This window comes from Euwallacea fornicatus, chromosome 6 (genome assembly GCF_040115645.1).
Source record: "Euwallacea fornicatus isolate EFF26 chromosome 6, ASM4011564v1, whole genome shotgun sequence".
Taxonomy (NCBI): Eukaryota; Metazoa; Arthropoda; class Insecta; order Coleoptera; family Curculionidae; genus Euwallacea; species Euwallacea fornicatus.
This window is the reverse complement of record NC_089546.1, coordinates 3,043,470-3,064,209: the sequence shown is the minus strand read 5'-3', so window position 1 is coordinate 3,064,209 and position 20,740 is coordinate 3,043,470. Positions and strand designations below refer to the sequence as shown.

At 33.7% G+C, this 20,740-nt stretch overlaps 2 protein-coding genes across 5 annotated transcripts; one reads left to right on the top strand and one right to left on the bottom strand.

Moving 5' to 3' along the window:
- The first annotated feature begins 430 nt into the window (after positions 1-430).
- On the top strand, positions 431-13,696 carry Gapvd1 (GTPase activating protein and VPS9 domains 1). 2 transcript variants are annotated; one of them, XM_066283266.1, is made up of 18 exons: positions 431-738; positions 5,971-6,499; positions 6,553-6,720; positions 6,782-7,313; positions 7,792-8,011; positions 8,062-8,358; positions 8,413-8,588; positions 8,685-9,283; positions 9,554-9,812; positions 10,100-10,266; positions 10,324-10,623; positions 10,673-10,830; positions 11,269-11,468; positions 11,533-11,786; positions 11,839-12,050; positions 12,727-12,841; positions 12,894-13,158; positions 13,214-13,696. In XM_066283266.1, the coding sequence occupies exons 2-18, from the start codon at positions 5,979-5,981 to the stop codon at positions 13,352-13,354; spliced, it is 4,584 nt and encodes a 1,527-aa protein (XP_066139363.1). In that variant the 5' UTR covers positions 431-738; positions 5,971-5,978; the 3' UTR covers positions 13,355-13,696. The 2 variants fall into 2 exon arrangements, with proteins under 2 accessions (XP_066139363.1, XP_066139362.1); XM_066283265.1 differs by having other exon boundaries at positions 10,097-10,266.
- Positions 13,697-13,851: 155 nt separating this feature from the next.
- Positions 13,852-19,469, bottom strand: BckdhB (Branched chain keto acid dehydrogenase E1 subunit beta). Of its 3 annotated transcripts, none has more exons than XM_066283285.1 (9): positions 19,330-19,469; positions 17,076-17,228; positions 16,900-17,017; positions 15,436-15,598; positions 15,233-15,388; positions 14,560-14,731; positions 14,361-14,506; positions 14,218-14,304; positions 13,852-14,025 (listed from the first exon to the last, which is right to left on the bottom strand). In XM_066283285.1, the coding sequence occupies exons 2-9, from the start codon at positions 17,194-17,196 to the stop codon at positions 13,885-13,887; spliced, it is 1,104 nt and encodes a 367-aa protein (XP_066139382.1). In that variant the 5' UTR covers positions 17,197-17,228; positions 19,330-19,469; the 3' UTR covers positions 13,852-13,884. The 3 variants fall into 3 exon arrangements, with proteins under 3 accessions (XP_066139382.1, XP_066139381.1, XP_066139380.1); XM_066283284.1 differs by lacking the exon at positions 19,330-19,469 and adding an exon at positions 19,215-19,328; XM_066283283.1 differs by lacking the exon at positions 19,330-19,469 and having other exon boundaries at positions 17,076-17,440.
- Between the last annotated feature and the right edge of the window lie 1,271 nt (positions 19,470-20,740).

Here is a 20,740-nt window from a genome sequence, read left to right as displayed (position 1 = left end):
TGATATACGTATTTCTTTATTGTCATATATCTCTTCGGGGTATTTTTATTTTCGCTTTATCTGTCACAAACAATTTTTTACTGGCTTTGGATCTGCGTTGGTGTTGTATATTTTGTTTTATTACTTATCAACAATAGATATACTTAATTGTTATAAAAAAGTATAATTAACCAATTTAATGTACTTTTTTTTCAAATTTATTCTTCAGTCATAAATGTCCTTACAACAATTTTAAACAGTGCAGAACAAATAAAAGTGCAAGATATGCGTCACTAGGCACTAGGTGCATGTTTCTAATGACGTCATTACTGCTGATTGGTCCCCCAGTGATCATTAATACAACCAATCCCCTTAATAATAACCATTGACACCTTACTAAACATGTCTAAAATGAAGTTTGAAGTATTTGTATTTTTGTCTTTATCTGTTTATGTCATTTCAGCAGTGTTTTGCAAATAAAAATAAAGTTCGTCAATTTGTGTTTTTTAAAGCTATTCATGAGGAACTCCATCTCCAGTTGTCTCTATCGTTTGTTTTTACTCTTATCAGTAAGTGGATAAACTAAAAATAAATCCCCACAAGTAGGTGGATGAATGGATTTACAGCTACGTTTTAGTGTTAAGTTTCACAAGAATCTCTTCTTTCTCATCAAAAAGATGAATGTTACAGCTTCCTGGAACGGTACTTACTTGGTTTAAAGTGGAAATTCTAGCCTTGTGATTGCAGCAAAGAACATAGGTAAATATAGGAATTATGCAATTATATGTTCATTTTTATTCCAAAGTGATATAATGAACTCTGCAATAGAAATGAGATGATGAATTTATGTGGGAAAGGAAAGGCATGTATGTTTTGGTATGTTAATGAGTTCATTCATGATTTTATGCTCTGATAATTCTGATACCTAAAATCCTTCAGAAAACTAGGGTCTTTCAAAGGTATTCAAATACCCACAGTAATTCATAGCTTAAGTGATACAGTCAATATTAAGAGAAACTAACTTATCTCAGGGGCACAATATTTATTTTGAAAGAAAGACATAATAAAATTGAATTAACATGACTGTTTTAAAGCATATAAGTTAAGATGTTGTCTTAAATGTGCCACATTTAAAAAACGATTTTTTTAAAAATGGAATTATGTTCAATTTTATGTAGGAGCATAAATGATGCAAATTGCAAACTTGCAAAATTAACATGGGTATAAAATGTCTATATTTAATATAGCACTGGCAATACTTGGTCAGTGTTCCTTTGATATTGATGACTGCCTGTAGGTGTCTAGGCACTGATTCAATTAACTTTCTTGTATCTTCTGGGGTAATGGTGCTCCAAGCTTCAGTAACTTTTGACTTTAATTCATTTTTGTTAGATATTGAATTATTGTGCACTTTATTTTTTAATATCAACCACAAGTTTTCAATTACATTCAAATCTGAAGAGTGAGTTGGTGTTTTAATGACATTTGGGCAGTTATAAAGCAACTATTGTTTTGATGATAAAAACAATAATTACTATTAAGGTCTAATTTTTGTGCACATGGTATGAGATATTGTGTTAAATATCCCAATAGATAGGTTTATAAGTCATTCAATAAAATGCAAATTACCTACTCATGCAGATGATATACTCCCCCTCAATATCAGTCCACCTTCAAGGTGCTTCCAAGTTTTTTAATTTTAACATCTTTAGCTCTTTATTAGGCTTTCTCCATACTGTTATTTTTTCATGCACTCAAATAAATTGAATTTGGTTTTATTAGTAAATATTACTGAAATCCAGAAGTTATTAGTTAAGAGCGGCATATTTGAGTAAAATATTAACTGTACACTTTCAGAATACTCATACTAATTCAATTTCATTATCTTATTTTTTTCAAAATAAATATTGTGCCTCAGAAGTGAGTTAGTTTTTCCCAATGCGAACTGCATCATTTAAGTTGTGAGCTACTGTATATAATTTGAGCAAGTCAAAAGTCATCAAAACTATGAGCTGAATTATTTTATACACTTTTGTTTCAGCATTTAATTTGAGTGACTTACTTTTGTTAGTTTCTAAATTCATGCATATTTTCCTTCAGCTACTACCTGTAACATTCCTTCAGTGGAATAGATCGTGATAAGTGGATATTTTTTCAAGATTTAAAAGATTTAAATCTAACCCAAGTTAAGATCAACCCTTGAGTCTATTTATCTTAGATGGCCTCAACAGAGGCAAATCTAGTGTACATATCATTTGTGCACTAGTGATTTAGTAGTATATTATACACCAAGCTTATGAAAAAATAAACATTCATATGGATTTATATTAAGGAATTCGGTTAGCTAACTTTAAGTCACTTTAATATGAGTTTGATAATTTTAACAAAAAAATGTGGATTGCATGAATTTATTTTGAGGTGGCTTATTAAGATGTTTTACACCATAAATAAATATATAATTGCTTTTTTCTAATCATTTTTTAAGTTTCTTAGTCTTTATGTGTCATAGTGGAAGATAGAAATTTTTTATTGAAGAGGAAAGCGAGTTCATTTGAGATAAGGAGTTTGTACCTACCCCTCCTCTGTTAGTTCTGTATGCTAATGATTTGCTCAAGTCTTGCAGGACAATGTGGGGTAGAATATTACTAGATTTCAGTGTATTTTTAAAAATTACTGTAAACTTATGCATATTAAGAGTAAATTAAATCAAAAACACAAAAAGACGGTGCATTTTCAACTATACTAATAGTAATAGAATTTGATTTGACATTCGTTTATATGGTGACCATAACTAAAGCAGTAATAATAGAGATGGTAGTGACATTATGGTAAATTAGTATACTAGGTAAATAATGCGTAATTATTAACTTGCAAATAAACAATTTAAATTACGGAGCCATAAGAATCACTCAGGAATAAAAGAAACTAGTGTAAATATTAAGTGATTCAAGTCCTAGAAGTTTGGGCTCACATATATATATATAAAGAGACTACTCAGTCAACCTTAAAGGCCTGGCATGACAATCAACTGAATTATGCTAAACTTCTCAAAAATACAAGATTAGTGAACCAATTAACTATAGAAATAAATAAATAAATTTTAATCTTCTATAGTTTAATATGGAAGGATTTAAGTCAAATAAACAAAATTACCTTCAACTGCCAATCAGAGAAAACCTTTAGTAACATGTTTATCACAAACCCACGTAATAGAATATTTTTCGTTTACTGAAACAAATATTTATATATATATATATACAGTGTGATCCATTTGTTTTGGGGTCAATCTGTAAAAAGTTTATTGATTGTGCGATTTAGCTCGGATCTTTTTTTAATTATAGAGCTTGATAAACTGCACATTTTCAGCAAAAATGGCCTGGTTGACATAAAATTCAAGGCCTACTATGACAGTTTCTAGGAGCACAATTTTAATAAATATTATTAGGGATTTTTTTAAGAAAAATTCTGCACACCACTGGATTGACAACCTTTCAAAACGGGCCTGTACAAAATTTTATCGAATAATTATAAGTAATAACGATTTTGTAGAAGAATTAAAACTACACCCTCAGTAGTTATTTATTTTGAAAAATTCATAGTAGGCTATGGAGAACAAGTGAAGTGTTTAACTGTCAAAGAAACGCAACAAACATCAACATCGATATTAGAACTCATTTGTGCTTGGTACAAATTAAATTATTAATCATGAAAATTATGGAAAATTTAAGTGTAAGAGGAAAAACAGAAATTGTTCGTCTTGTTGGCTACAACGTGCGCTCGGCAGCAGAAGCTGCGGCAGAATTCAATATCAAACATCCAGATAGACCGGTAAGTCGAAGTACTGTGCAACGCATAAATTATATTTTCGATGAATTTTATTATGAATAAATTAAATTTAATTGTTTCTTGTGATATAATTCTCGTTTCTTTTTATTTTATTTGTTCTATATAAACTTAAAACCATAACTAACTTGTTACAAACTATAAATTTTAGGGTTGGATTACCTACCGTTCGAGTTGAAAAATTAAATTTCTAAAATGTCGGACTAACGAGTTATGAAGTTATCAATGATATTTTTCCACTTTCGTTAAAGAATTTTTTTCTTATGTATTATGGTTTAAAAGTTATAAGCGAAAACGTCTTAGAAATTATCGCAAAAATATTTAATTTTATAACAAGAACCATACAAATAACAATAAATTAGTTATATATATATATATATATATATATAAATAATAAACGGCATTGCGTGAACTCATTACGAGCAGTATTTATTTTCTCTTTTAAGTGTTCCAAATTCCTCGAAGGGCTTTCATAAACTTTATTCCTAAGAAATTCTTATAAACAAAAGTTCATGGCAGGAAGTCGGGGGACTTTTCTGACCACTGCACAGGCCCGTTAATGCCAATCCACTTTGGTTTGAACGCGTTATTTAGGTATTACTGCACAATACGAGCTTTGTAAGGTGAAGCACGATCGTGTTGAAACCAAAGGAGGCTCCTAAAATATAGAGGAACATTTTCAAGCAGGATTGGAAGTTATTCTTGAAGAAAATTCAAATAATATCTACTATCTAATAAGCTTTAATAAAAGTAAGACTCTATTAAATGTTTGCCATTAATATCACACCATACGTTGACTCCAAAATTATGTTGATTTTGAACCTCTTTAACAAAGTATGAATTCTCAATGGTCCAAAAATGCTTATGGTGTGTATTTAGTAAATCGTTGCTAACAAAAAATCTTTCGTCCCAAAAATGTGACGGAAGAGGTGGTGGTAAACTCCTTCATTCACCATTATTTGAGTGATAAAATTAACACGTTTTTCCAGGTGAAATTCTAACACTCTACAAATTAGGAACTCCATATTTGCATGCATTATTGAATTGCGCGGATTTTCTTTAAAGTATTGTAATATAGCTGCTGTATTATTTTGGTTTCGAATTATTATTTGTATTGCTCCCCTTCTCTTTGATTACAAAAAACTTTTTTTTCCATTTTCTCTTAAAATCCCTTGTAGCCGCACAAACATTAATCAATCTGGAACTTGACGTACAGGATATCTTTCTTGGTATAAACTCTTGTAGAATTTTTAACCGCTTCTCAATAAATTATTAGTATATGTATGTTGAGGCAAAAAGTATCTTATATCTGGGGTCTCCATGTCTTGTATAAATTTTAGATATGCAGATATTTCCAAGTTGTAATTAAAAAATTTAAAAATCTATTTTTTATAAAATAAATGTGGATATCTTCAATCGTTAAATTTTTAATCCTATTCGAGGAGTTATAAAAATAAAAATATTTAAATTATGCCAAAAACCACAAAATGACATGTTCTTATTATTCAATACGAAAATATCAAGTTTTGAAACAATAAACAATAATGATATAGTTATGTATTTTTTTTCCATAAGAGGATTTCCATAGGAGAGCTTTTACGCGAACACTGGAAGTTTAATTTTGTTGGCAAAATAGGAGCTTTCAGCTATATTTTTCCCAAATATAAGTAGGTATATATACTTAGTTGTAGGGCTTTCTAAACTTTCATGCCTCGCCTACTGTTGACCGTAAAATATACTTGGCTTGGTCTGCACAACAGTACTTTCTGGTCTTATACCATAAATGACTATTGAAACCTTGAAAAAAGAACAGTAAGTTCAGCTTCACCCAGACCAGTCTATTTCTTCAGATAATCTAAGAAGGGCTAGAAAGATCCCAGAGTACTTACCTACAAGATGATTTATTTCCTCACAGAGCTAGAAAATGAAATCTATATTTAATGATAATAAATTAAAAAGTCATTGCCTGTATTCATTAACTGACGTATTATAATAATGTCTAATGTTGTGTGATAAAGCTAATAAACACTCTAGGACTATTATTTAATATATTATTAAATTTTATAGATACATATTGGGTATTTTTCATTTTTAAAATTAAGAAAAAGTTCTTCGTTACATAATTTTTTCCTTTTTCGTATTTTCCAGCCGTCAAAATGAAGAACGATTCCCTGCAGGACGAAGATTCAGACATTTACACGTTCGTTTGTAAGTTGCGCAAGGAAAAATTATTCATAAAGAGTGAGAAACTAGATATACAAGAATTGAATGAAAAAATCAAGAACAAGACTCAAGCCGTAATCAAATCGTCATGGCTGACAAACAAGCAAAGGCTTTTATTGTTGGAACGCAGAGTGTCCAGACAAAATTGCCAGCATTTCGATTACATACACAACTCTGTGTTTGTAGAGGCTAAAAATACGGCATTAGGGTTTCAAAATGCGGTGAAAATTTCTAACTTGTTGCATATCTTGCGATCTCAGCCTAAGCAGCTCGCAAACTGGCTTATTACTGGAGAATCAATTGCCGAAGAAAATATAATTTTTCCTTTGATTCTGCAAAGTGTCCTTAATGGACTTTATGGAGGATGTATATTTGCAGAAGATACAAAGCTGGTTTTAACGTTATTGTTTGAACTGGCGAAAAAGCAATTGCTAAAGAGTGAAAATCCTCGAAGGTAAGTGAAGTCGCCATGGTTCATTTTCATCGTTCAAATGATTATTTTTGAAGGATTCTTAAGCAGAGATCGTGCTCATTTAAGCATCTCTATTTCCTTTTCCACGAAATTTATCAGCCGGCCAAGTTCTTTTTGAGTGCTGCACTACATATGCCGATTTTGGAAGTCTTATCCTTTTCAGATTATTTTTTGGACATCGATCATGATAAGACAATAATGCGGTAAGAGAAAATTATATTAAATCCTTTGTTTTCCCTCTATTTGATCGTTTTTTAAAACCAGATTTAGGCAAGAAGATGGGCATAAAATCTACAAAGACGCAGTTGACTACCGAAATGATGTGGCATCCAAATTGGCACAATTTACCAATAGTTTCATTCAATCTCTGCTGGAAAATGTCTGCAGTTTCCCAAAGGCAGTAGCCTGGATTGTTTGTCACATCTATAAAATGATTGAAAAGTCCTTTAGCGCTAAAGAAGCCAATGCCATTGTTACCGAACTACTGTTCACCTTTTTTATTTGTCCAGTTATCGTGGATCCTGAACAATACGGAATCTGGAACTGTAACACTAGTGAAATGGCACGGCATAATTTAATTCAAGTCGGAAAGATCTTACAGATTCTTGCTCTATATAAGTTCGAAGGTATTGATAAAAAGTATATGGATATTTTCGAGAACGTAGACAAGAACAGTATGAGCAATTTTGTGGAGTTGTTATTTTTCGATGTTGATTCCAATGATCCACCTGTGGAGACAACACCCCAAGTTGAGAGGGATATTATGTTGTTTACTGAGGAGGAGTTGAATAATTTGGTAAGTTGCCATTCAAGGTTTGCGAAAGAGGATTACATTTGCGATATACAATTTTTTATTTATAATTAAGTAGAAACTGTGATAGAAGAGGTTTCCAAAATATTTTTCTTTGAGGAATACACTTTTTTCGAACAGATGATTTTATATTTTAACTGAAGGAAATATCTGAATTTAAATTAACATTAATGACAAGCACATCTAGATAGTTATCTTTGAATTATTCGTGCCAGAATTTGTCTTTTTTGAAACTGTGTCTATTCTTCCAGAAGTAATTTTTGTACATTTGAAATTGACGTCGTTCAAGTCTTATTTATGCATATTTTCGCTTTATAATTGGAAACAAATGTGATTGCTTTCGGAGTTTGACAAATTTAGATTGAACGAAATTAAATATTATGAATCTTCATTACTTCTCAACTTATTTTCACCGTGGAATTCAATGTAATTTAACACTTGATATGGTTAATATTTTACATAGATCTGCTTTTTGCAAAAAGTGCAAATGATTCGAATTGAAGAGGATAAGATCGAAAAGAATCCGTCTTTAAGCGTATCAATTGAGGAACATTTATCTTCTTTGACTGTTCCTTCAAGAGATACTTCTCCCAAAACATCACGTCTGAATGGAGAATCTAACGACTACAATTCGCCTAATAGTATGATAAAGAAGCCTACGTTTTTTTCATTAGGGTCCTTAGGTAAATTCTTAATTTTGATTTGATGGTCATAATAGTTGAAAGCTGTTTAGGAACATCTAAAAATTCGAATAATCATCGTCGTTTTGCCGAAGAAGATGATAAAGCCTCCTCCTCCAAGAATACCGTAATCGTATTCCCGATTGATGGAGTAATAACCGAGCCTTTAGGCCTTTTACCTGAAGATAAAGTGATAGATCTCAGCGTTCCCGTTAAAAATGACAGTGGAGTCTTTGAAGCTCCCTCTGATATTGTAACGTGCAAAGAGAATTTATTGGAACCGTCCGTAACATCCAATGGAAGCGACATTAAAGGAGGTTATTCAAATTATGCGGACGAAGGATCCATTGGTAGGGTGATTTCTATAAGAATGAAACCTGAAGAATGCAAAAATCGTTATTTAGGAAACACTTCAGATAACTTGGAAGCCATTTCTGAGGCTGCTAGTAACCATTCGGTTGCCAGCAGTTTGGAATTGGAAAACGAGGATCAGAATGATAATCTGTCGGATATGGTGTCGGCCAATGTGTCTGGAAGAGGCACTCCTAATATCAGTGGGAGAGACACTCCAAGTAGCCAGGTATGAATTTCAATTAAACTTTGTTAGTTTAGAATGATACTTTTACAATCCAACACAATTTACACTCATTTTGATGCGATCTGTTTGCGCACTTAGGTAAATGAAAATGAAGATCGCGCTCATGTGGACCCTCAGCCTCAAGAAGATCACGTAGATGCCGGTGTGCGCCAGCAGCAGCTCCCTCAATCCCCCCCGATAGTCAACATTTCAGAGAGGCAACGCCGCTCCGAAATCGACGATAAGTTCTGTAAATTCGAGATAAAACGGTTGATGGAGGGTGATGAGACCGTATCTATAATTTCCGAAACTTGGAGTACTGATGTCTTGTCTTCGGATAACGAAACAGTCGAAGGAGAATCCAGAAGTGACAGACATCAGCATTTACCCCCATTGGTAGATCAAGCAATCCAAGAAGTGCCGATGGAGAATGTTTTGGATATATCGGAGACTCAAAGCGAAAGTGCCTGGTCCACGGATGTGATGACGTCGGATACTGAAAGACTAACTGAGGTGGATAATGATGACGCTGCTAGTGTCGCACAGTCGGATGATACGAATAGCGTGGCGCGGTCTGATGATACCCGATCGGAGACTGATGAGGCCGCGAGTGCCCGAAGGCTCAGTTCTTGCTCCAGCTCTTATGGAGGCATCAGTGGTGGCGGTGCTGGAGCGAATACCACTTATGCGTCTCAAAGGTGAATAACAACCGAATCTGACGTGTTCCTGAAGTATCTGAAGAAATACCAAAATGTCTTAATAAACCACTGAACCAATTAGGTGAAAGGATGAAATCAGTTTGAGCTAAATTTTATGCTAAGGTTTTCTTCATAATTTAACTTGCGTTGTATGTAGCCAAGAAGGGATCATATAAATGTTTCTACCATATGAAACTTAAATGGTTTTGTTATATTTATTTAATAAATCACCATAATAATGCACATCGGGTCATCATTAACTTCTTTCAGCGTTAACAGCCCTAGTTACGTGACTACCACCAACTCGATGTTCCTCTCTCACACAAGGAGTACCAGCACTACTTACAAAGCAACAACCGACGCGAGCTATGTCACCATCAACCAGACTTATGTGACCGGCACCTCGTATCAGGAATTCAAAAAACCAGATAATCGCATTAATGGAAAAATTAGCGCGGAAATCGATAATAATGCGAATAATGTTTATAAGCCTGCTTCGCCACTCGTTCAAACCAATCAGGAAACAGGAGTGCGTATAAACTATTCGAAGTTATGAAAAATTTCGGTTTGCTATAGAAATCAGATGTTTTTGTCCCGCACAAAATAATTGAAAGTCGCAGAATTTGGCAGATGAATGAGGTTAGAAAATTTGCCAATACATAACAAATTTTAGCATTTGCTATGTTTTTAACTTCATTCATTTCTCAGGTTAAGGGAAAAGCATCAAGAACCGATATTTTTTTGTCATTTGGAATAATACATATGTGGAACAATAATTTTTAAGTTGAATTATGCTTTTTTTTTCTATAACAGCAGAAAACGGGTGAAATGAATTTTATGGCTGGTCCCAGCGGTTTGAAGGCCAAATCCAACTTGCTGAATTTTGATAGTGAACCGTCTTTTATGAAGCCCGCTTCAGCGATGAAGAATTACGGCGACAGACCAACTGAAATACTTTTAAGCAATTGTAGTCTTAATTCTAGGTATCATTCAATTAATATTTTTCCTATCTTTTAAAAATCAGTAGCGAAATTTTTTAGTTCTAGCGGTAGTTCCAGTAATAGTTTCGAGAACAAAGCCCCCACAACCGAGAATCCAGACCAATGGGAACCCAAACCGTGGTTGCACAGCTCTGGAAGTAGTCTAAATATGACTTTAACACCCTCGGAGAGCACAAGTGAACTCTCGGTATTGAGCGTCAACAGTCACTTGACCTCAAATGCGATCAATCCTACAGGAGCTATAAAGAAGACATTGAAGCCTTCTGCTTCTACTGGAGCTATTCCCAAAAGTATTAGTTTTGATATGAGTGTGGATAAGGGATTGGAAGATGATTCTCGGTAACATAACTAGTAAGTGCTTTTAGCAGTGTTTTAATGTAATTTATAGGTCGAAACGAGGAGGCTTCTTTGGGCGGTTGCGGAAGAATTTTGGGTACAAAAAACGGTCGTTTAGGAACCAGGAGGAGATTCGTAATGGAGAGGCCGACGACTATTTGATGAAGAGGGGAATGGGCGATTCTCTTGTTAGGAATAATAATACTTTAGGCAAGAAGTATTTTTTATTTAATTAATTGTTTCAATCGTATTTAAAGTGGGAAGAAGTTATTCAAACATATGCTTATAAACAATTTCTTTTTGAGATAAAGGGTATTGAAATTTATGATATTTTATACATAGTATTTTCTTAATATTTTGAAACATATTTAGTAGAAATTTGAACTTTTATCTAATTAATTGTTCAGGATCGTGCGGCATTTTACCATTTTTTTTTAATTTAAATAGAAGAATTGTTACATTTAGCCTCTTAATAAAGATGCTGCAGTACGGCAAGCGATTTTCAGTAGTGTAGGTAGATCTTATTTTTATGGTTTTCTCTAAGTAGTTTGGTTTCTAGTTTTTTTTATCACATCATAATTGTGAATATTTTAAGAAAATCCAGTAGAGAAATTGATATTTCAAGATAAATTGAACTTACCATTTTAGACTCATCTGAGGACATTTTGGCCAAATACCGGAAACCTTTATTGACACACAGTCCCGCAAAAGAGAACGGTACCACCAAAAAGATCACGAAGAACCGGAACGAAGACAATCTCAACGCAGATACAAATTCCTTCGCTGATATTAAGAAGAAGTTGCGGCTTGTTTTAGGAAATACTTCTGAGATTCCCTATTATATAAAGGTGAGTTCTACGTTAGAAACGTCTAAATGAATTTCAACTCAAGACTACAATTTTCTGCCGACAGCACAATCCTAGTGCCATCAAACTAAAGCTTCAAACTATCCTTCGGTTGGAATTGGGCAAAGCCAGAAAGTTGCGAGATGGAAGCGCTTCAGCTCGCGTAGCTGAAGCTTTGCGGTGTGTAAAGCAGCTTGAAGAGCATCGCTGTGTCAAACTTATAGAGTCTCTAAAAGCAGATTTAAGAGTACGTGCTGCGTACTTGCGCTATTTGGTTGATAGCAAACAAGAGCTGCTCTTTGCGCAGATGTATTTAAACTCGTAAGTTGTGGTAAAAATTTTCAAGAAATTTTTTCGTAAAAAGTTTTTTTAGACTCCAGGATCAAATCAAGCAGGATCATCTTCAATGCGAGGTGTACTTTGCATCAGTGTGTGTCCGAGAGTTTTTAAGCGAACAGGAGCCGCTAGTTTTGAGTTTCAGTGATGAATTTCGGCGATTGAATCTCGCGGATGAAAAGTGTGATTTTCTTCACAACTTTTACAGGAAACTATTTGAGGTTATGCACGAGAATAAACATTGGAAAAGTAAGTTGTTGCCGATTTATGAAGTTTAATGTTGGTAGGGAATGTGAAAATTGTAAATATGTTTTAATATTCACCTTCTTCAGTGATGCAGTAATAGTGTTTATACCTTAATAATTTTTTAACTTCCTAATCAATAGTAGTTTCAAAAATATTTTACCTATAAAAACTTTTTATATTTTAAGCATCACATGAATCACTAACCGAATTTATTAAATACTGATGAGAACTTCATTTACGCATTTTATTTAAGAATATAATTGCTAATATTTTGTGTTACCTGAAACATGTAAAATCATTAAAATAACAACTGAAAATTCACAAAAAGAAAGCTTCAAAATCTCAACTAACATTGAAATAATATAAAGATTTTAAATCTGAAACATTGGCAATCGAGTTGCCAACGGTTCATCTTCATTGTGACTCAGAGAACGCCTGTAGAAAATTACGAACAAAAATATTGAATTTAAAATAGGCAAGTTTATGAATTGTAAATATATTGAACTAATACTATTATTCTCTATAAGCTTATTTTTTGTTTTGAGAAATCATATTAAATGTAGTTTAGATGTAATACTCCTTCAAACATTCACATTTTTTTCGTTCTTTGCGTTTGTGGCGTTCCTGGTATATTTGCACTTTATTGAAATGTATTATGATCCGTAATTTATAAATTCAGATGTTCTTCATAAGCGCGACGTCCTCATCAAAATTACCCTCGAACGATGCATCATTAGCAGGGTCTATTTTAATGCCATTTACCCGAACGGTGATGGAGACCGAGATCGAGACAGGTAGGTCTTCAATTTCCATTAATTTAGGAATGGTTACATTTGTTCCTCGTAGGGTGCTTCACGACCACATTGCCACCCTCTCCAAAACTCTTCGTCCAGACCACAAGGACCTGCTGATTCCGAGGATGTACCTGCGCGAAATGCCATGGTTACCTGCGCAGGAAGCGTTGCGAGCTCTTGACGTAGCTCGAGCCCCACGCGACAAAATCCGATGCGTATCGCGATGCGCAAAATGCCTAGTAGATCTGCTTAGTTTATCAGGGTCATGTGCAGCAGCCGATGACATCACCCCTGTGCTTGTTTTTGTGATAATTATGGTAATAAACAATAAAACTTTGAAAGGCAAAACTCCAAGCATTAAAATGTTTTTAGGTGAATCCTGTGGCTCTTCTCTCAACAATCGAATTTGTCAACAGCTTTCACGAAGGTCAACTTCGAGGCGAAGATGAATATTGGTGGACACACTTTTGTTCTGCGGTGGAATATATAAAAACCATGGATTATTCCGACTAGCAGAGGGGGTTTTGCTGCTCGTTCTCGAAATTTTAGGATCTACTTTAGCTGCTGATACGGAGGAGTGTGATACTAGGTTTAAAGGCGAGCGTATAAGTTCCTACAGTTGTGGCGGCACGGCTTCCCGTAGAACATTTGTTTTAACTGTAGAAATTCTGTATGTAAATATAAGCGGGATCTTGTTCTTTAAATACACCATGGGATTGTGTGATTGTAGATTCGTAAGCGAGATGGTAGTTATTTTATTTATGTATTTTTATTAACTTTGTTAGAATAGAGAGCATTTATATGATTATATTTTGAATAAAAAATGTCTATAGTAATATAGGAGAGTTAAACTTACACCTTTTTTTGTGTTTTATGTGTAAAGCCAAACAAGAGTCGTAAGGAATAACGTCTGAGAAGTTAAAGGAAATCTTTACTTTGTGGGAAAGAAAGGGTGCTTATAAAACTGTAGAACCTTCAAAGGTTGCTTCAGTTAGAAAAAATATCTAGCGTTAGTGTTTTTCCGTTAAAATTATATTGCTTTATTAGTAATCTAATAATTGTAAAGCTGCATCCACACATCTCCACTTGGTCGGCAAATAGAATGGCTCGTAAATATGAGGAAATGGAGTATCGGCTCCAGTAACTCTCACTACGGGAGCTAACAGTTTGAGAAAACAGTTTTCCTGAAATAAAATTTTAGCGGTTACAAAGCAGGTAAGAAGACACGAGAAGATAACTTTGCCATAAAGATAATTTCTCGTAAAATGGTGAAATAATAAAATAAGAGTTAACTGTGAAGATTCTTTATATGGAAAGTTGCCAATATCTATTTAGATTTATTGGTCCTTAGAAAACTAAACTGGATAATTATATACCTGTATTGTGGCTGCTATTTCTGCCCCAAATCCACTGGTCAAAGGCGCTTCATGGGAAACTAACACCCTTCCTGTTTTTGAGGCAGACTGAAGCAAAAGTTGAGTGAATAAACAGACATTTTCAACTTAATTTAGGCACTTACGTTGCAAATAGTCTCTATATCCCAAGGGAGAATGGACACTAAGTCTATAACTTCTGCAGACACTTTGTATTTTTCCTTTAAAATTCTGGCTACTTCTTTGAGAACGTGTACTTGAGTACCCCAACCGATCATTGTCAGATCTGACCCTAAACTCCACAACATTTTATAACGCTTATATACCTCATCTAGCAGCATTTACCCTTAATAAGTACATCAGCTTTGCCTATAGGTAATTGATAGTCCTCTATGGGCACGTCTTCTACTGCTGCCCTATAGAGTACTTTAGGCTCGAATACTATGCAAGGATCTGGATCTCTAATACAACTAAGTAGGAGCCCTTTGGCTTTGATTGGACCTCGAGGAACTACAATCTAAGACATTATATTATGCAGCATAATACTGAATGATTTCTTTAAAATTGTCCACCCAAAAAATCTCAAAAACTATTACAGTACAAAAAATTTCCAAAATGACTTAAATCTTTATTTTTTGGGGGCCACTTTTTGATTAAAAAATGAATATTTTGCTACTCATTCTTTTACCCCACACACCGCAACTTAAAAAAAATTAAATAGGAACACTCTTCTTCTTGTAACATACGATCAAACCTTTTGAAACTGCTATGTCTTATCACTATTCTACTGTCTATTACTGTTTGGACCAGAACTTCACTAAAAACTTCACTATTCGAACTTTACGTCCAATTTTTTAAATTTCATTTACTGAAATCAAATTAAATAATTTGGCAAGACATAGCAGCTTTAAAGGGTGATTTGAAAAAACTGTCTATTTCATTCGGTTACAAGAATTGAAAGATCTTTTGATAATTGAATGGTTTATTCGAATAAAAGGTCTTTAGACGCTCAATATACCTTCAATCCTGGTGTATGCGCGAAGTATGCCTCAGGGCTTTGTGAGTGATATAAAGCGCCATGTCCGACAGCCCCGCAGGGGGCTCTAACAGTCAACTTGCCGCAATCGAAAAGATTCCCGCTTCGGTATCTATATTTGGCTGCTTCGTTTACTAGCTAAAAACCACTGAAATATTCTTGACTATGTCGACGACTATTGCTACCTGATCAAAAGCTGGAAATATGTAATCGGCAAACTGAATTTCTGCTATGGCTGTGGAACCAGCTACTGCTACCCCTATCCCAAAACCGATGATACCTTGTTCGCACAGGGGGGTATTGAAAACTCGTTCTTTGCCATATTTCTTTTGAAGATCCAGGGTGCATCTATACAGGGCGAGTGAAAAAAATTACAAAGTAACTTGAATTAAATAAATTCCATGTAAAATTTACCATCAAAATGGATATGTTACGAGATATGACTTTGAAATATGTATGTTTTAAAAGTATTTAAAGACCTAGAGGATCGTTAAAAAAAGTATGACTTTCAATAGTCACATTTTTTTCGTATACCATGCATTTGAATAGTCTAATGTATTCTAATCATAATTTTAAATATTTTTTTATATACAGTTGAATACTCCTATCTTTTATGGTTTAGGAGATATTGAGACTTTTTTCAAAAAATTGTCATTTTCCAGCCATTATTTATTGATATATAGCATCTTTAATTTTCATGTGATGGCATTCATATTTGAAATCATGAAAGCAAAAAACTAGGTCAATGTTTCGCCAACTAATCGTTTGAAATGAAATCCACAGGTTATCTACTATTTAGGTGTCAATATAAAAAATTTATAATTAAGTAAGTCACTTTTTCTTTTTAAATATAACACCTTATATATTTTAAAATTACCTAATGATACTTTGAAAAATTGTCAAATTTTATTAAGTATTCTATTATATATTTATTATTCCATTATTATATTCATACTAGTTTTAGGTAAAATTCATTTTTACTAATTACGAAATTACATTATCATTACGATATTTTAAAAAATTAAATAACAAGTTCAATCGTACAAGACAACTTCTATTTGGATATATTGAGAGTCACGTTTCTTTCACGGCTGTTTGATTAAAATGCTATTGTTATCATAAGTAGTATGGTAAGCATAAAATATATGGGTTGTTCTAGTTAAAAAAGTGGCTTTTTTTAATGATTCTTTTTGGTACCTAAATAGTAGACACCCTTTATGTCATATTTCCAATAATTAGTTGGTAAAACATTTCCAAATATGAAGGCTATTCCATAAAAATCATATATGTTATGAGTCCCGAAATAAGTACTTGAAAATGACAATTTAAAAAAAATCTCGATATCTCCTAAACCATGAGAGATACACATATTTAACTATGTATAAAAAAAGGTTTATACTTTTTATTAGAATACAATAGGCTACTCAAATAAAGGGTGTGTTTTTTTTTTAAATGTAACTTTTAAAAGCTGCATCTCTTTAAGGGACCCTGATTTTTAAAATATGCAAAATTCATAGCCATATCACATAATACACTCAGCTCGAGAGTAAATTTTAAATGGAATTCATTAAGTTACTTAGTAATTTCATTGACTCACCCTGTACAGCATTTGTGTACAAATAAGGAAACATTGATTAATTTTCGATTACCTGAAGACTCCACCAAACCCAACGTCTTCTCCGAAAATTATCGATTTGGGGTCACTTCTGAGAGCTGTCTCCAAGGCGTTGTTAACGGCTTGAAACATATTCATTTTGGTCCGTTCACCTGTGTTGAAACAATAATGAAAATTCTATTATCAGATTAATTAACACATATTACCTACCTTTGATTGTCACATTTGCATCTGGACTATAAACAAAATGACTGTTGCACCGTCTTGAAACCTCCCTCATACTCACAAGTTGCAACAATTTCCCAAATTTTTTCACATTTTTCAGTACCATCTTGCAGCCTGGAGTACAATAATTGTATGTTTCTGTAACAATACTTATCATCGAATTGTTTATCCTATTGACTTGATAGAGAGCTATAGCGTAAAGGTTTTGAATATTTCAACAAATACGGGGGTATCAGAACGTAAACTAAGAATCAAGGTCTTTGATTTTGAGGGTGGCAAAGGGCTTATGAAATTTGGGCTGCCTATGGCTTTCACGTTTAACTGACTTTTGCCCTTTTGGCATTAACCTCCTAATTAGGTTGTGAAATTAGCTTCGGTTCTGATGTGACGTATTTTTTATTATTTATTCAACATTGTTATCACTACGCTTTTATAGGAAGTTGTTTGGTTGCATTATAAGGTGCGTCCAAAAAGTATAAAACCAGTTTTGATTTTTTTTTCAAAAATCAACAAAAAGAAGTTTTAGCAAATATAATTTGTTCCAACGGACTTGAAAACAGCAAAAATTAATTCGTAGATTTTGGATCTTTTGGTTTAGAGATCTGTACCCTTCACGCTCTATTCCATGACGTTCATGTTGTGGTCAGAAAATCATTGTTTCTTTAAGCGATCCACATGAATTGGATCATTATCCTGCTGGAAAACGAAATTACGCCTTGTAAAAAAATTACCAACGAGTAAAAGGTTGTTATCGAGAAGAAATACAAATTGTGGATGTTAGTTTTGCTCGACAGAAAGGTGATAATGGTCGCATTATTATAGAAAATCCTGCCTAAGCCATAATCAAGCCTCCACCGTGTTGGCGCTGGGAAAAGGATTATTTTTCTCTTCTTTTCCTATATTTATTTTGTATTACTTCTAACTGAAGTTAGGATATAATTTCTATTTATGACTTATTTTTTTTAGATAGCTTTCCTTAAAATTCTTGTTTCGTCTCGTTTCGACAGTTTTCTTGGAAGCCCGGTTTTTTGCTTTTTGAAGTTTTTAGAACTTATGTTAATAAAATTGTGGATCAAGGTCTTTGAGAACTCTACTTTTACAGCAATTTTTTTTTACCACTTTAGTTGATGTGAAATTTGTTTTTGTCCCCTTTCTTCAAGAGTTAAGAAATTTTCACGGTGGTCTCATATAGGACGGCGGATCAAAAAGTTTTCTTCTTATAAACGAATAAATGAAAATATACTCGGTGGGTTAAACCTTAGTTTTCAAGGAGATACGTTTTTTTATATTTTTGGAACTTCCTCATTGAAATCGATTGAATAGTTCGTTACAAATAAAGATATGAAATGTAAAATTAACAACATTTTTTGCCGCTTTTGTCAAGAAAGTAAATGTTGCAAATGTTCACCCCCAACGTGCATGTAATTTTAAAGGCATTTTTCAAAGTATTCCAGAACATTATGGAGCATTTCGGGAATTACTTGTTAACATTCATATACTACTCGTTAATATGTCTTGTAAAGAATTGAGTTTGGATGTATAAAGTTTAGATTTCAAATCTTTTCACAAAAAAAGTCCAATGGTAACCAACCAGGAGATCTTCTGGTCCATTCAATATGACCTTTTCTCTCAATGCATTTAGCTTTGCGAGAAACAAATTGATAACAGCAGATTTTTCGAAGGATGAAGTGAAATTTCAAAATACTACAAATAGCACCCTTTTTGCGTATTTTGCGCATTTTCATAATCAAATAATACGAGGAAAGGTCCATAACAAACTAAACTCAATATCCTTTGAAATAAAATCTTACTCGCCTCCCCTTTCTGTTTAAAATTTTAAGAGTGACAGTTATCTTTTCGTAGGGGTTGGACCAGGGGGAGTGCAAATATGTAAAAAATTAATTGAATTAATCTGAATTACCTGAACTAACTTGAAAACTAAAGTTTACGTGTCTGAGTATATTTTCATATATTTGTTTTCAGTGCACTACCCTATATTATTAGACGAATAAAATTATTAATTTTGTATTAATTTTCTTCTATATCCATAAGTAAAATTGAATAAAAACAGTATGATATCATTTCAACAAATTCCTGCTATAATCAAAAATGTATTAAACTTACACTCTAACTTCAATTTTACGTGTTTTTTTGAATTTCATAGTTGTCCTTATACTTTTTGGACACATTTCATGAATGGTTGTCATGATGTTATACACGGTGTTGCAGATTAGCTGACCATGAAACTACTCGACTTGACTTTACTTCCATTTAACTCAATCAAGCCGTGAATCCGTACGTGCATTAATGTTAAATGCAAAAAAAATTAGAATATTTCTCGTTTCCTAACTTGATATCAAGTTTTACAAACAGAGATATCCGTGTCGCAACACTTCTACCTCGTAGATATGAAATTCTCCTGCGTTCATAGGCATTTGAGCACGAGGAACGTGCGCAGGTATTTTCACTTTCGGAATCATCTGAGCACATCAAACTTTGTTTACATATCCGCTTACGTCATCAGGTATTCAGGCCAACCAGCGGCCTTGCCGAGTAAAAGTAACTGTGGTAACTGGGTTACCATCAGCTATACGTTGCTCGTTTGGTCTAGACTTGGTATACGCTCGATTAGACGTCGTTTGAATGTAAATTCGTTTCTGCATGTGGTCGAATATTTTCAAAGCAGAAAATGTGAGGGTTACCGTGTAAAAACTCTTGAAGATGACAACCACTGGCGGCGATGAAGAATTCGTTACGCCGACCCAGTTAAGCAAGTTCACCGTTGAAATTAAGAGTTATAAAAACCGTGAATAAACGACCTGTAATGAGCGTCAATTATTGCGCTTAAGCGACTTTAATTAATCCATTACCATTAGGCACCAACCTAAGAAATTCTTCACACAAAATAAATGTCCCGAGGTGAGTATTTGCAAATTTGCGCATTTTTACTGCCTGCTCTTTGAAACACCACAATTGCCCCATCAAGAGTCTTTCGGTGTGAGTTTTTTTAGAAATGCTCCTCAAGTGCGCTCCTGCGGTTTACATCAATCGACCGGTGATGTAATTTGCATAATGGCAGCTGCTACAGCTGTACTGTAAAGGATTTTAAATAAAATGTCACAATTTCTTACATAATTTCTAAAGAGTGTGGATTAATCTACTGGTTGCTGTCGATTAGGAAATTTTTCATGAAGCTTAAAAAAGGAATCCTGACACTCAATGTTAATTTTGAATTCTCGTGGACTTTAAAACTTTAATTGCTCTTGGGTTTAACACCTGTATGCCTCATTGATCGTCTATGAATTCCCTTACTAAGAGTATGGCTCGAAATAACTGACCGCCCTTTCAGCTTAGCTATCGCAATATGTCAATCTCGTAGTAGCACACAGACGGCGTGTCGGTAGTTAAGATTTGTAGAATTTCTAACGGCCATACGTAGTTAATGAATTAATAAAATAATCCCTTTTGAAACTACCCCTATCCCTGGACGCGGGATTTCTAATCTCGCTAGTCAAATTCCTCGGATTTTCCCTCCACAATAGAAAATTCAGGATCAGATTAGACGGCTGCTATTCAATGTATAGGATCGTCAAAGCGGGAGTATCTCAAGGAGCAGTACCATCGCCGTTCCTGCATAATCTTCATGTCTC

Excerpts from the sequence above, each read along its gene's own strand:
- BckdhB (XM_066283283.1), bottom strand. The coding sequence starts at position 17,247 with ATGATAAGTATTGTTACAGAAACATACAATTATTGTACTCCAGGCTGC. Across the intron at positions 15,389-15,435 it reads TATTTCCAGCTTTTGATCAG|CTAGTAAACGAAGCAGCCAA; the intron begins GTAGCAATAGTC and ends AGTGGTTTTTAG. Across the intron at positions 14,026-14,217 it reads AAATAGCAGCCACAATACAG|GAAAACTGTTTTCTCAAACT; the intron begins GTATATAATTAT and ends ATTTTATTTCAG.
- Gapvd1 (XM_066283265.1), top strand. The coding sequence starts at position 5,979 with ATGAAGAACGATTCCCTGCAGGACGAAGATTCAGACATTTACACGTTC. Across the intron at positions 7,314-7,791 it reads AGGAGGAGTTGAATAATTTG|ATCTGCTTTTTGCAAAAAGT; the intron begins GTAAGTTGCCAT and ends TATTTTACATAG. Across the intron at positions 9,813-10,096 it reads AAACCAATCAGGAAACAGGA|CAGAAAACGGGTGAAATGAA; the intron begins GTGCGTATAAAC and ends TTTCTATAACAG.